A 13,044-nucleotide genomic window follows, 5' to 3' on the forward strand; every position below is an offset into this window, starting at 1 on the left:
CCCACCAGGCTTCCTCAGTTCAAGGAATTCTCCAGACAAGAATACTGGAGTGGGTTGCTCTTCCCTTCTCCAGAGGATCTTCCCAACCCAGGGATCAAATCTAGGTCTCCTGCATTGCAGGCATATTCTTTACGGTCTGAGCCACCAGCGATCCTTTTGCTTGTTTTTTTGGTCTGGTCATATTTTCTATTTATTCCTGGTTCATTTTGGAAGATTGTATACACCTTTCTAAGAATTTGTCCCATTTCCTCTAAGTTGTCCTTTTTATTTTTCTCTCATGATCTTTTGTATTTCTGTGGTGTCTGTTGTAACTTCTCCTTTTTCATTTTAAATTTTATTGATTTGACCTCTGTCCTTTTTTTCCTTGATGAGTCTAGCTAATGGTTTATCAATTTTGTTTATCTTTTCAAAGAACCAGCATTTGGTTTCATTGATCTTTTCTATTGCTTTCTTCATCTCTAGTTCATTTATTTCTGCTCTGATCTTTATTAATTTCTTTTGTTCTGCTAACTTTGAGTTTTGTTCTTCTCTTTCTAGTTGCTTTTGGTGTAAGGGTAGGTTGTTTATTTGGGAATTTTCTAGTTTCCTGAGGTAAGATTGTACGGCTATAAACTTCCCTCTTAGAACTGCTTTGCTGTGTCCTACAGATTTTGAATCATCATATATTCATTTGTCTCTAAGTATGTTTTGATCTCCTCTTTGATATCTTTAGTGATCTATTGGTAGTTTCATAGCATTTTGTTTACCCTCTATGTGTTTGTGTTTTCGTTTTTTTTCCCCTTGTAGTTGGTTTCTAATCTTGTAATGTTAAGGAGAGACCACTTTTAAAATCTGTTTATTCATTGATGGACACTTGGGTTGCTTTCTATCTTCTTCCTTTCTTCCTTTTTAACTTTTAAAAAATTCTCAGGGACAAAACATAATAATTATAAAGATAATTTTAAAAGAAAAATAATCAAATTAACTTTTTAAAAAATAACCAACTGTGTGTCATGCCCTTCCTATATGGAGTTCCCATTTTCTTCTATTCCTTACCAGCTTTTGTCCATATGCAGTCATTATTATTACAGATTTTTATGCACTCTTCCGCTTTACTTGGAAACTAATTCTTTTTTATGTTAAGACATTCCCTGATGTTGAACTTTTTGACAAATGAGTTCAAGATAATGTTTGCAATAAACTACAAGATAAAAAAATAATTTCCCTGTTGGCTGTCTTTAATTTTTATTATCTTGAGTAATAAAATTATTTTGAAATCTTTTGGAATCATTTTCTCCTTTCACTCCCTCGTTTTGGATAAAGGCCCAGGAGTGGGCTTATTAGGTCAAAGGAAAGAATGGTTTTAAGACTTTCAAAACCTGCTACTGAGGTTGTTCGTAACTGAAACCACTCTTTACAGAATTTGACGGGGAGGGGTTTTGTTGACAGCCTCACCAGTTCTGGGTATTATTTATGTATCTATTTTAAATGTAATAAATTAGGTTATGACTATTATTCTCATTCACATTTGATTTCCAGTATCATTAAATGTTCTGCCTAATGTTTAATCATCACTTGTATTTTTCTACTTTTGAATTGCTTTCTCTGACCTTTTACCAGATTATCTCATGGAGAGTCAATTTCAAAGGAATTTACCTGAACCTGCTCTTAGTTGGCTGTAGGTATGAACATTTATAGGTATTAAAAAAATTTTTTTTTAAATTTATTTTTGGCTTTGCTAGGTTTTTGTTGCCACATGGGCTTTTTGTTTTTCTCTAGCTGTGATGCGCAGGCTTCTCATTGCCTTGGCTTCTCTTGTGGAGCGCAGGCTTTAGTGCGCGTGGGCTTCAGTAGTTGTGGCTTCCAGGCTTTAAAGCACAGGCTCCATAGTTGTGGCTCATGGGCTATTTATAGGTAATTTTTAATGGAATCCTTCCCTAGTTTTCTAAATGCAACACATGTGCATGCACACCCCCACACACTACAAATTGCCAAGTGTTGATGTTGAGTCAGCTGGAGGAGGAGGAACTGCGCTCTGTCCTGGGGCCCCCAATGTCCCCAGCCCACTGCTAGGTTCCTGGTCAGTGTGTGAGGGTCAGAGCGGGGAGGCAGGCTGGCAAGTCTTTCTGCAGTTTCCCTTCTGGGCTGGAAATCCCTGAGCCATTGCAAAGATTTAGAGAAACCTACAGGTGGTTGCAAAGTGTGGGCGCAGCCATCTCCAGCCTCCTCAGGCCCCTGCACTCCAGAGGTTTGCCTTCCATTGCCCTCTTCCCTCCTCGTCCAGGGCCAAGTTCCAAGGCCCAACACAGCACTTCAGTGGGTGCATTTCTGCTCAGGCATGAGACGGCTTTTGGGTCATTTTGATGCCTATTATTTTTCTTGTATTTATAATAAGTTTTAAAAATATTTTTCATTTGGCTGCACCTGGTCTTAGTTGGGGCACACAGGATCTTCAATCTTCATTGCGGCATGTGAGATCTTTAGGATGCGTGTGGAATCTTGGTTGTGGCATGTGGGACCTGGTTCTCTGACCAGGGGGATTGAACCCAGGTCCCTGCATTGGGAGGGTGGAGTCCTAGCCACTGGACCACCGGGGAAGTCCCTGTTTTGACACCTATTAGGAAAAAATGAGAAGGCAGTGCCACCCCACTCCAGTACTCTTGCCTGGAAAATCCCATGGGCAGAGGAGCCTAGTAGGCTGCAGTCCATGGGGTCGTGAAGAGTCGGATACGACTGAGCAACTTCACTTTCACTTTTCACTTTCATGCATTGGAGAAGGAACTGGCAACCCACTCCAGTGTTCTTGCCTGGAGAATCCCAGCAATGGCGGAGCCTGGTGGGCTGCCGTCTATGGGGTCGCACAGAGTCGGACACGACTGAAGCGACTTAGCAGCAGCAGCAGCGGGAAAAAATGAACAAGCATTCCACATTATGGCTTGGGACACAGCTGAAGTTCATTTGACTCTTTCGTAAAGATCAGACTACAGGCACACCTTGATGATGTCTGGGTTCAGTTCCAGACCACTGACATAAAGTGAGTCACAGGAACATTTTGGTTTTCCACTGCTTATAATAGTTATATTTATACTGTAGTCTATGAGTGTGCAATACCATTGTTTTTTTAAAAAAAACAAAACCAGTGTGCATATCTTAATTATTGCTAAAAAAAAAAATGCTAGTTGTACTAGTAACATCACAGATCACCGTAACACATACAATAATAATGAAAAAGCCTGAAATGTTGTGAGAATTACCAAATGTGACAGAGACACCAAGTGAGCGATGCTCGGAGGAAAATGGCACTGACAGATTTCCTCAACACAGGGCTGCCGCAAGCCTTCCATTTTAAAATATAAACAACCCTCCCCAACCCCCAAAACGCAGTCTCTGCAAGCGCAATGAAATGAGGTGTGCCTATAGACGGTACAAGGCCACCGTGAAGTGGAAAGCAGGTGGTTGTGGTTGGGCAGGCTTAGGGGCAGATGGGCCCAGCTCAGCGCCAGCCTGGCCGTCTGCTAGTCGTGTGACCTTGGGTACATCCCCTCAGCTCTCCGAACCTGCTGCCGCTGCTGCGTCTGATACTCAAGGATCATCCACACTTCTGCTGCTGCTGCTGCTAAGTCGCTTCAGTCGTGTCCGACTCTGCGACCCCATAGAGGGCAGCCCACCAGGCTCCCCCATCCCTGGGATTCTCCAGGCAAGAACACTGGAGTGGGGTGCCATTGCCTTCTCCCCACACCTCATCGGGTTATTATAAAGTCAGAGCGAAGAGCAATCGTGTTTTAAAGAGCAGAGCTTGGACTCTGGGGTCTTCTGGTTGTAATAACCATGGCAACACAGCAGTCCCTCCAGAGGGTGGGAATGAGCAGGACCAGATCCCCCATTTGCATTCACTTCTGGCAAGTCTAAAACCCTCTTGAGTTCCTCTTTCTAAACTGCACTGAGCACCTGCTGTGTGCCGAGGATTCCATGTGGGGAGGCCAAGGACAGCTGAGATCTGGCATCTGGCTTTCTGGTAGCCCCAAGCCTTACAGCTGAGAGCTCACCCACTGCTCTGGACTCTTGATTCGGTGTAGAGAGGGTCCTGGGGGCCCCCTGCTGGTGAGCAGGTTTCACAGCCCCCCACACCTCCCCCCTCCACCCCATCCCTCCAGTGGAACAGATGACCCCATCAATCTAATACACGTGTGCTTGGATTCTGCCAGCTTTATTTTTTCAAGGGAAACGCCTTCTCCCAAAGGAAGTGAACAACTCTGCAGGCTGTACCCTTGGGGGCCGAATGCCCAGAGCACAGGTCCGTGGAAGCCGGTCCCCTGGAACATTCAGCCTTAGAATCAGGATCTATGCCAAGAGGGAAGCACCCAACCAGGCTTTGATTAAGGGATTTGGGACCATCCATTCCCCTCAAGGAACGTCATGCCTCAGGGGAAGCCGATCCCAAGCTAGAAGACCTGGGGCAGCCTGACTCATACAGCAGAGGCTTCAGAAATAGCAGCCGAGCAAGTGAAGAAATAGCGCAGGCAAGAAGAGTTCCGAAGTGGCGTTCCCTCTCCAGAGCAGGATCCAGCGGGCCAGGCTGTCTGCTGGATCACAGGGCAGGTGTTGAGGGAGATGGAGAATCATCCAGACCAGTGTGGGCTCCATTGCCCCAGAGGTACTTCAAAATCACTAACAGCCCTTCTTTCCTGGATCCACCTCAGTCCTGATCTTCTCTGACTTCCTGGTATTTCGTGTTCATCATTCTACCCCACACAGAATCTTGACCTTGCTGGATGAGATGGGATTGTGGCAGAGGGAGAGGGAGTCTGAGATCTTTGGCAAGCCGGGTGCTGGCTCAGGCAGAATCTCAAACTGCAGAGAAAAGAGAAGGGAAGTATAACACTTTGTGGACCCAGAGGACAGGGAACTCCCTGTTTCCTGGAATCAAGCTGGGGGTTCTTGTTACAGTCCTTGGCATACTGCAGGCCCAGCAGGGTCAGGCCTCAAGTGGCCCCCATTAAAAGGGTATCTCTCCCTTTTAATGGGCAGATGGTTCCCAGCCTGGGAGAGGACTGGACCCCAGCACCTGATGCTTTGGGAGTACAGATGATGTACCCAAAGTTGGTGGGTAAGGGGGTGAAAGAATCTGCCTGCAATGCAGGAGATGCAAGTTCAATCCCTGGGTCAGGAAGATTTCCTGGAGAAGGGAACCCACTCCAGTATTCTTGCCTGAAGAATCCCATGGACAGGGGAGCCTGGTGGGCTATAGTTCAGGGTGTCGCAGAGAGTCAGACACGACTAAGCTATCTAGTCGATTGGTGAAGGGGGAGTTCAGGAGCTGAATCCTGATGGAGAAAGGGTATCCAGGTCATGGAAGTAGCAGGGATATTCAGATGTTTCTGAAACGCTCGGTGACCTCTGGATGACTTCTGCACTTTCAGAAGGAGCCACAGCCTTACCCCTTGGATCTCCAGTTCACTCTGAAGCAGGGACCTCTTCAATTTAGGGGTCATAGACCCAGGCAGATCCTCTGCACCTCTCTGGGCAAGGCACCATCAGCAGGTGAGTTTGTAAAAGTTTTAAAAAAATATTTATTAATTTTGACTGTGCCGAGTCTTAGCTGCAGCACACTGGATCTGTGATCTTGGTTGCAGCACATGGGATCTTTAGTTGTAGCATGCAGGATCTAGTTTCCTGGCCAGGGATTGAATCCGGGCCCCCCTGCATTGGGAATGCAGAGTCTTAGCCATTGGACCATCGGGGAACTTCTAGCAGGTGAGTTTTAATCTCTGTTACTTTCTTTTTCTGGTCTCCGTGTGATGGGGTCATCAATACAATACGAAATAAAAGCAGAGACAAAGAGTGTCTGTCTCCTTGCCAACCTGCTTCTGATGTTTATCCATCAGCTATGATGTTAAAGGCTGGGTACCAAATACCTCAAGTTACCAGGTTAAAGAAGGTCCCTCCCAGCCCTCATTTGCTACGAGAATGTTTAAAAGGAAAGTATGAGCATTAGAGAAACTTACTGAATGCCTGTTCTGTCATCTGTTGATATTCTATCTTTGGTTCTTTTTCAGACATGATAATGTACTTTTAATAGTTTCTAGTTCCCTGCCAGAATGTACAGCCTGTGTTGGAAAAACCCACTTCTGAATTCCTGTTTATGTCTATTGTCTTGTCTGTACTGGTTCTTGCTCTAAGAATTTTGTCTCCTTAAGTGTATTTATTTTTTCTTAATAATTACAGTGGTTGTAAGTACAGTGTTTAGAGTTGTATTACCATGCCTAGCATATGAAGTAGGTGTTGAGTAAAAGTTTCTCATTCAAAAGTTCTTAGTTGTGGCAAAATATGCATAACAAAAAAGTTGAGCATCTTAACAGGTCAGTAGTGTTAAGTTACTTTCACTTTGTTGTGCAATCAACCCCCACCTCAGGAACCCTTTTCATCTTGCAAAATTGAAACTCTGTCCCCACTAAATAACTCCCATTATCCCCTTAGACCAGCTCATGGCAACCACCATCCTATGTTCTATCTCTATGAATTTGACAACAGTGAAAGTAAAGCAGCTTAGTCGTGTCCGACTCTTTGCGACCCCGTGGACTGTAGCCCACCAGGCTCCTCCGTCCATGGGATTCTCCAGGCAAGAACACTGGAGTGGGTTGCCATTTCCTTCTCCAGGGGATCTTCCTAACCCAGGGATCGAACCCAGGTCTCCCACACTGCAGGCAGACGCTTTAACCTCTGAGCCACCAACTTTAGATGCCTCCTATCAGGGGAATCATAGAGTCTCTTTGTGACGGGCCTGTTTCACTTAGCATAATGTCCTCAAAGTTCAGCCATGTTGTATCGTGTCATAATTCCCTTCCTTTTTAAAACTGAATAACATTCCATTGCACATATACACATATTTTCTTATCCATTCAGTTGTTGACGGACACTCGGGTTCTTGAAACTCATGGCTATTATGAAGAATGATGCTCTGATAGTCGTACAAACATCTCTTTGAGACCCTGCTTTCAATTCTTTGGCGGCATTATATCCAGAAGTGGAATGACTGGATCATATGGTAGTTTAATTTTTAATTTCTGGGGGGGGACGGTCATGCTGTTTTCCATATTGGTTGCACCATTTTACACTGCCACCAACAATGCACAACAGTTCCAGTTTCTTCACATCCTTGCTAACACTGTTGTTTAAGTTTTTGATAGTAGCCACCATAATGGGTGTGAATTTGTATCTCATTGTGATTTTGATTCACATTTCCCTAATGACGAGTGATATTGAGCATCTTCTCATGTACTTATTGGTCATTTGTATATCTGATTTGGAGGAATGTCTATTCAAGTCCTTTGACCAATTTTTAAACAGATCTTATTGTTGAGTTGTAGACATTCTTTGTATATTTGGAATATTAACCCCCTATCAGATAATGGTTTGCAAGTATTTCCTCCCATTCCACAAGTTGCCTTTATACTCTGTTGATTGTGTCATTTCACAGACAGAAGTTTTTAATTCTGGTGATGTCCAGTTGGTCTATTTATTCTCATTTTAAAGATTTATTTATATTTTTGGTGGTGTTGGGTCTTCATTGCTGCATGTGAGCTTTCTCTAGTTGTGGTGCAGACTTCTCATCGCACTGGCCTTTCTTGTTGCCGAGCAGCCTGGGCACATGGGCTTAGCTGCACACGCCAGGTGGGATCTTCTTGGAGCAGGGGTCGAACCCGTGTCCTCTGCAGTGGCAGGCAGATTCCTAACCACTGGACCACCAGGGGAGTCCCCCCTATATTTCCTGGTAAGAGTCTTATAGTTTTAGTTCTAATATTTATGTATTTGATCTACTTTTATATGATATTAGAGATGATCATGTGTTTTCCCCCGTCATTCTGCTAATATGATGTATTGCATTGATTTTCCTATGTTGAACCATCCTTGCACTGCAGGGATAAACCCACCTGGTTATGATGTATAATGCTTTTAACGTGCTCTTGAATTCTGTTTGTTAGTGCAGTTGTCCCTCAGTATCCACGGGATCCAGGACCCCCCATGGATACCAAACTCTGTGGATGCTCAAGTCCCCTATATAAAATGATATAATATTTGCATACAGTGCATGTACATCCTCCTGTATAGTTTAAATCATCTCTAGGGTAGTTAGGATACCTAAATACAATGTAAATGCTATGTAAATAGTTGCCAGCATGCAACAACTTCAAGATTTGCTTTTTGGAATTTTCCAATTTTTTTTTTTCAAATATTTTCAATCTATGGTTTATTGAATCTGTGGATGTGGAACTCATAGAGGGCCAACCGTTTTTTTGTTTTGTTGTTTTTTTTTTTTGAGAATTTTTGCATCAGTATTCATCAAGGATATTGTTCTGTAGAGTTTTCTTGAAGTGTCCTTGTCTGGCTTTGGTAACAAGATAATTCTGGCCTCATAAAATGGCTTTGAAGATGTTCCCTCTGCTTCAACTTTTTGTAAGAGTTTGAGGAAGCTTGATTTTCAATTCCCTAAATCCTTGGTAGAATTCACTAGCGAGGCCATCTGGTCCTGGGCTTTCCTTTGTTGGGAGGTTTTTGATTACTGATTCAATTTGCTTGCTAGTTACAGATTTCTTCAAGATTCAGTTTTGGCAGGTAATATGTTTCTAGGAATTTATGCATTTCATCTTGATTGTCCGACTCATCATACAAAGTGTTCATAGTACTTTCAAATAATCCTTTATGGTCCTATAAAAATCAGTTGTAATGTTCCTGATTTCACTTTGGATTTTTACTTACTTGGGTCTTCTCTCTTTTTTAAATTAGTCAATCTAGCTAAAGATCTGTCAATTTTGTTGATCTTTTTTTAAAAAAAACAACTTTTGGTTTCATTGACTTTCATTTTTCTACTTTCTACTTCATTTATCTCTGGACTAATCTTTATGATTTCCTTCCTTCTGTAAGCTTTGAGTTTGATTTCTTCTTTTCAAGAATCCTTAAGAAGTTAGGTTGTTGATTTGAGCTCCTTTCTTAATGTAAGGATTTACATTACACATTATACATTTCTTTCTCAGCACTGCTTTCCCTCAGTTCCATAGTTTTCATTTGTCTCAAGATATTTTCTGATTTACCCTGTGATTACCACTGGGTGTTTGAGTGTGTTGTTTAATTTTGTACAATTTATGATTTGTCCAGTTTTTCCTTCTGCTATTTCTGGTTTCTTTGTGATTGAAAAAGAGTTTGTATGACTTGAAATTTTAGAGATTTATTAAGACTTGTTCTATGTCCTAACCTGGAGAATGTTCAATGTACACTTGAGAACAATGCTGCTATTGGGTGAAGTGTTCCATATATATATGGAGCATATATATATATACACACACATATATGTCAGGTCTGGTTGATCTGTAGCGTTATTCAAATTCTGTTTCCTTATTAATCTTCTCTTTGGTTGTTCTATCCATTATTGAAGTGTACTCTTTCAGTTACTATTTGTATGCAACACCATTTTTCCTATCCTTTCACTTTCAACCTATGTCCTTAGATCTAAAGTGAATCTCTTGAAGACAGCTCAAATTATTCCATTTTTCAGCTCCTGAACTTGTTTATTATATTTTCCACTTCTTTGTTGATGGTCTCATTTTTCTCATATTATTTTCCTGATTTCACTTAGTTGTCTGCCATCTTTCTTCTCCTTCAGCTGACAGCATATTTAAAGAAGTTCTTTTGAGACCTATCAGCTTCTTGATTTACTCTGTTTCTCTGAACGGGCCCTGTCTCCCTGTTTCTTTGTATGTCTTGTCATCTTTTGTTGGAACAGGGCATTTGAAAAGACACCCACCTCTCCCGTTCTTTGCAGACTGCCCCTGTTCAGGGGAAGGCCTTCACTAATCAGCCTGGTATGAAAGTTCAGGGTTCGTTCAAATACTTTCTAGCGGGTGTATCTTCCCTGGGCCTGTGTGTGTCTGCTTTAACTCCACATTCCCAGCAGACTAGCCGTCTTATCCCCATCTCTCAGGGATTTAGATACAGGGTTGTATCCGTCTGTCCATAATCTTGCCCCCAGTCACCTGCAGGCCTGCAGACTCTCGGCAGCTGTCTCTGGCAGCAGCACCTACCCCTGCTTTCAACAACCACCCACATGATATCCAAACCACGCCAGCATTCTCATCACCACTGAGTCAGAGACAGGAGCCCCTGGCAGGTCCCAGACAAGTCAGCACATTGCAAGCAAGTTCCATTCCTTCCCTTCCACCCCAAAGCAGGAGCCAGGAACCGACTGCCTTCTCAGAGAGTGTACTGGGGAAGGCAAGCAAAAAAAAAAAAAAAAAAAGCCATGAAATTTCCTACCGTTTGGAGTGAGACTTTTTCTCAGTCAGGCGCTCACTTGATTGTTGCTGCTGCTTAACTGGGTTCTAGGGTTCTCACAAAGCTACTTTGGTCCACTTATTGTTCTATACTCAGTGTTTCCTCAGAGGAATAAGGATTTGTAGATTTCTAGTATGTCGCCTTGCTGATGTCACTCTCCTGTCTTCCCCCTGGATTTTGATCAAGCTATTTCCAAAACACCATTTTTTTCTGTCTTCTCCAACATTATTAGATATCCTACCAGAAGGATTGTCCTGAATAGTCTCAGGTGCCTGCTTTAGTACACTGTTCTTAAATACCATCCTTGGGTTCCAGAGATTACTTCCAGTAGGTCATGATGTTCTCTTAGCTTATGTCTCAATAAATTTCTGAATTTCACTCACTAACATATTAGTAACATCTACATTGAAGTTTGCAGTTGGGCTTCTAACTTTCCCCTCTTGCCCTTGAGTTGTCATATTCCATCAGATAATACTAATTTCATTAAAAAGAGTTGGGAAGAGGAGGGTCTCATTTTTATATTCTGGAACAGTTGTGGTACATTATTACAACTTGCTATAAAACTATCTGGGCCTGGTGTTTTATATTTAAGATATTTTTATTTTAAAATAATTATTGCTTGGGAGAAAGTTCAAAGATAGTATTGGCTTTTCAGGTGGTGCTAGTGGAAAAGAACTTGCCTGCCAATGCTGGAGATGCATATTTGACCTCTGGGTCAGGAAACTCCCCTAGAGGAGGGCATGGCAGCCCTCTCTAGGATCCTTGCCTGGAGAATCACAGGCTACAGGCCATGGGGTCACAAAGAGTTGGACACGACTGACGACTGAAGCAACTCAGCACACACCACAAAGATAGTACAGAGATGTCCTGTGTATCTTTTATCCCATTCCCCCCAATGTTTACATCTTCCATAATTATAGTACAATAACAAAACCCAGGCACTGACATTGTGTATAGTTCTGTGACATTTTGCCACAGTTGTGGATTCATGTAACCACCACCACCAAACTACAGAACTGTTACATCACCACAAACATCTCCCTTTTTCTACCCTATTGTAGTCACACCCACTCCTCCTCCCAGTAGCTACTAATTTGTTGATTTTTATAATTTGTAGTTTTGAGAATGTTATGGAATCATACAGCGCATGATCCTTGAATTTGTCTTTTTTCATTCATGCTTTGGAGATCTGTCCAAGTTGTTGCCTGTATCAGTAGTTTGTTCCCTTCTATTGCTGAATGGTATTCCAGAGTATGGATATACCAGAATTTGTTTAACTATGTACTGACCGTAGGTTATTTTGGTGGTTACAAGTTGCTCAAGATTCTCCAAACCGGGCTTCAACAGTACGTGAACCCATGAACTTCCAGATGTTCAAGTTGGATTTTGAAAAGACAGAGGAACCAGAGATCAAATTGCCAACATTTCATTGGATCATCAAAAAAGCAAGAGAATACCAGAAAAACATCTACTTCTGCTTCATTGTGACAAAGCCTTTGACTGTGTGGATCACAACAAACTGTGGAAAATTCTTCAAGAGATGGGCATACCAGACCACCTGACCTGTCTCTCTTGAGAAGTCTGTATGCAGGTCAAGAAGCAACAGTTAGAACCGGACATGGAACAACAGACTGGTTCCAAATTGGGAAAAGGAGTACGTCAAGGCTATATATTGTCACCCTGCTTATTTAACTTATATGCAGAGTACATCATAAGAAATGCTGGGCTGGATGAAGCACAATTTGAAATCAATATTGCCAGGAGAAATATCAATAACCTCAGATATGCAGATGACATCACCCTTATGGCAGAAAGCAAAGAAGAACTAAAGAGCCTCTTGATGAAAGTGAAAGAGAAGGGTGAAAAAGTTGGCTTGAAACTCAACATTCAAAAAACAAAGATCATGGCATCTGGTCCATGATTATGGCATCACTTCATGGCAAATAGATGGGGAAACAAAGGGAACAGTGGCACACTTTATTTTTCTGGGCTCCAAAATCACTGCAGATGGTGACCACAGCCATGAAATTAAAAGATGCTTGCTCCTTGGAAGACAAACTATGACCAACCTAGACAGCATATTAAAAAGCAGATATTACTTTGCCAACAAAGGTCCATCTAGTCAAAGCTATGGTTTTTGTAGTAGTCATGTATGGATGTGAGAGTTGGACTATAAAGAAAGCTGAGCACCGAAGAATTGATGCTTTAGAACTGTGGTGTTGGAGAAGACTCTTGAGAGTCCCTTGGACTGCAGGGAAATCAAACCAGTTCACCCTAAAGGAAATCAGTCCTGAATTTTCATTGGAAGGACTGACGCTGAAGCTGAAACTCTAGTCCTTTGGCCACCTGATGCGAAGAACTGACTCACTGGAAAAGACCCTGATGCTGGGAAAGATTGAAGGCAGGAGGAGAAGGGGACGACAGAGGATGAGATGGTTGGATGGCGTCACTGACTTGATGGACATGGGTTTGAGCAAGCTCCAGGAGTTGGTGATGGACAGGGAAGCCTGGCGTGCTGCAGGTCTTGGGGTCGCAAAGAATCAGACACGACTGAGTGAACTGAACTGAACTGAATAATAGTGCTATGAATAATCATACACAGGTTTCTACGTGAACACTTGTTTTCATTTCTATGGGATAATATCCAGGAATGCATTTGCTGGATCACATCATAAGTGTATGTTTAGCTTTGTTTCCAGTGACTGTACCATTTTCCCTGCCCACCAGCAATATATGAGA

General features: G+C 42.5%; 1 protein-coding gene across 1 annotated transcript in view; it reads right to left on the minus strand.

Moving 5' to 3' along the window:
• Window positions 1-4,170: 4,170 nt before the first annotated feature.
• The window catches only part of LOC110129295 (uncharacterized), a 153,298-nt gene continuing 144,424 nt past the window's right edge, over window positions 4,171-13,044 (minus strand). Inside the window, exon 69 of the mRNA XM_070461127.1 lies at window positions 4,171-4,830. Within this exon, the coding sequence (XP_070317228.1) occupies window positions 4,826-4,830 (5 nt within the window). The 3' untranslated portion in view covers window positions 4,171-4,825. The remainder of the gene's footprint in view (window positions 4,831-13,044) is intronic.

Source organism: Odocoileus virginianus, chromosome 33, assembly GCF_023699985.2.
Source record: "Odocoileus virginianus isolate 20LAN1187 ecotype Illinois chromosome 33, Ovbor_1.2, whole genome shotgun sequence".
In the NCBI taxonomy this organism is placed as follows: Eukaryota; Metazoa; Chordata; class Mammalia; order Artiodactyla; family Cervidae; genus Odocoileus; species Odocoileus virginianus.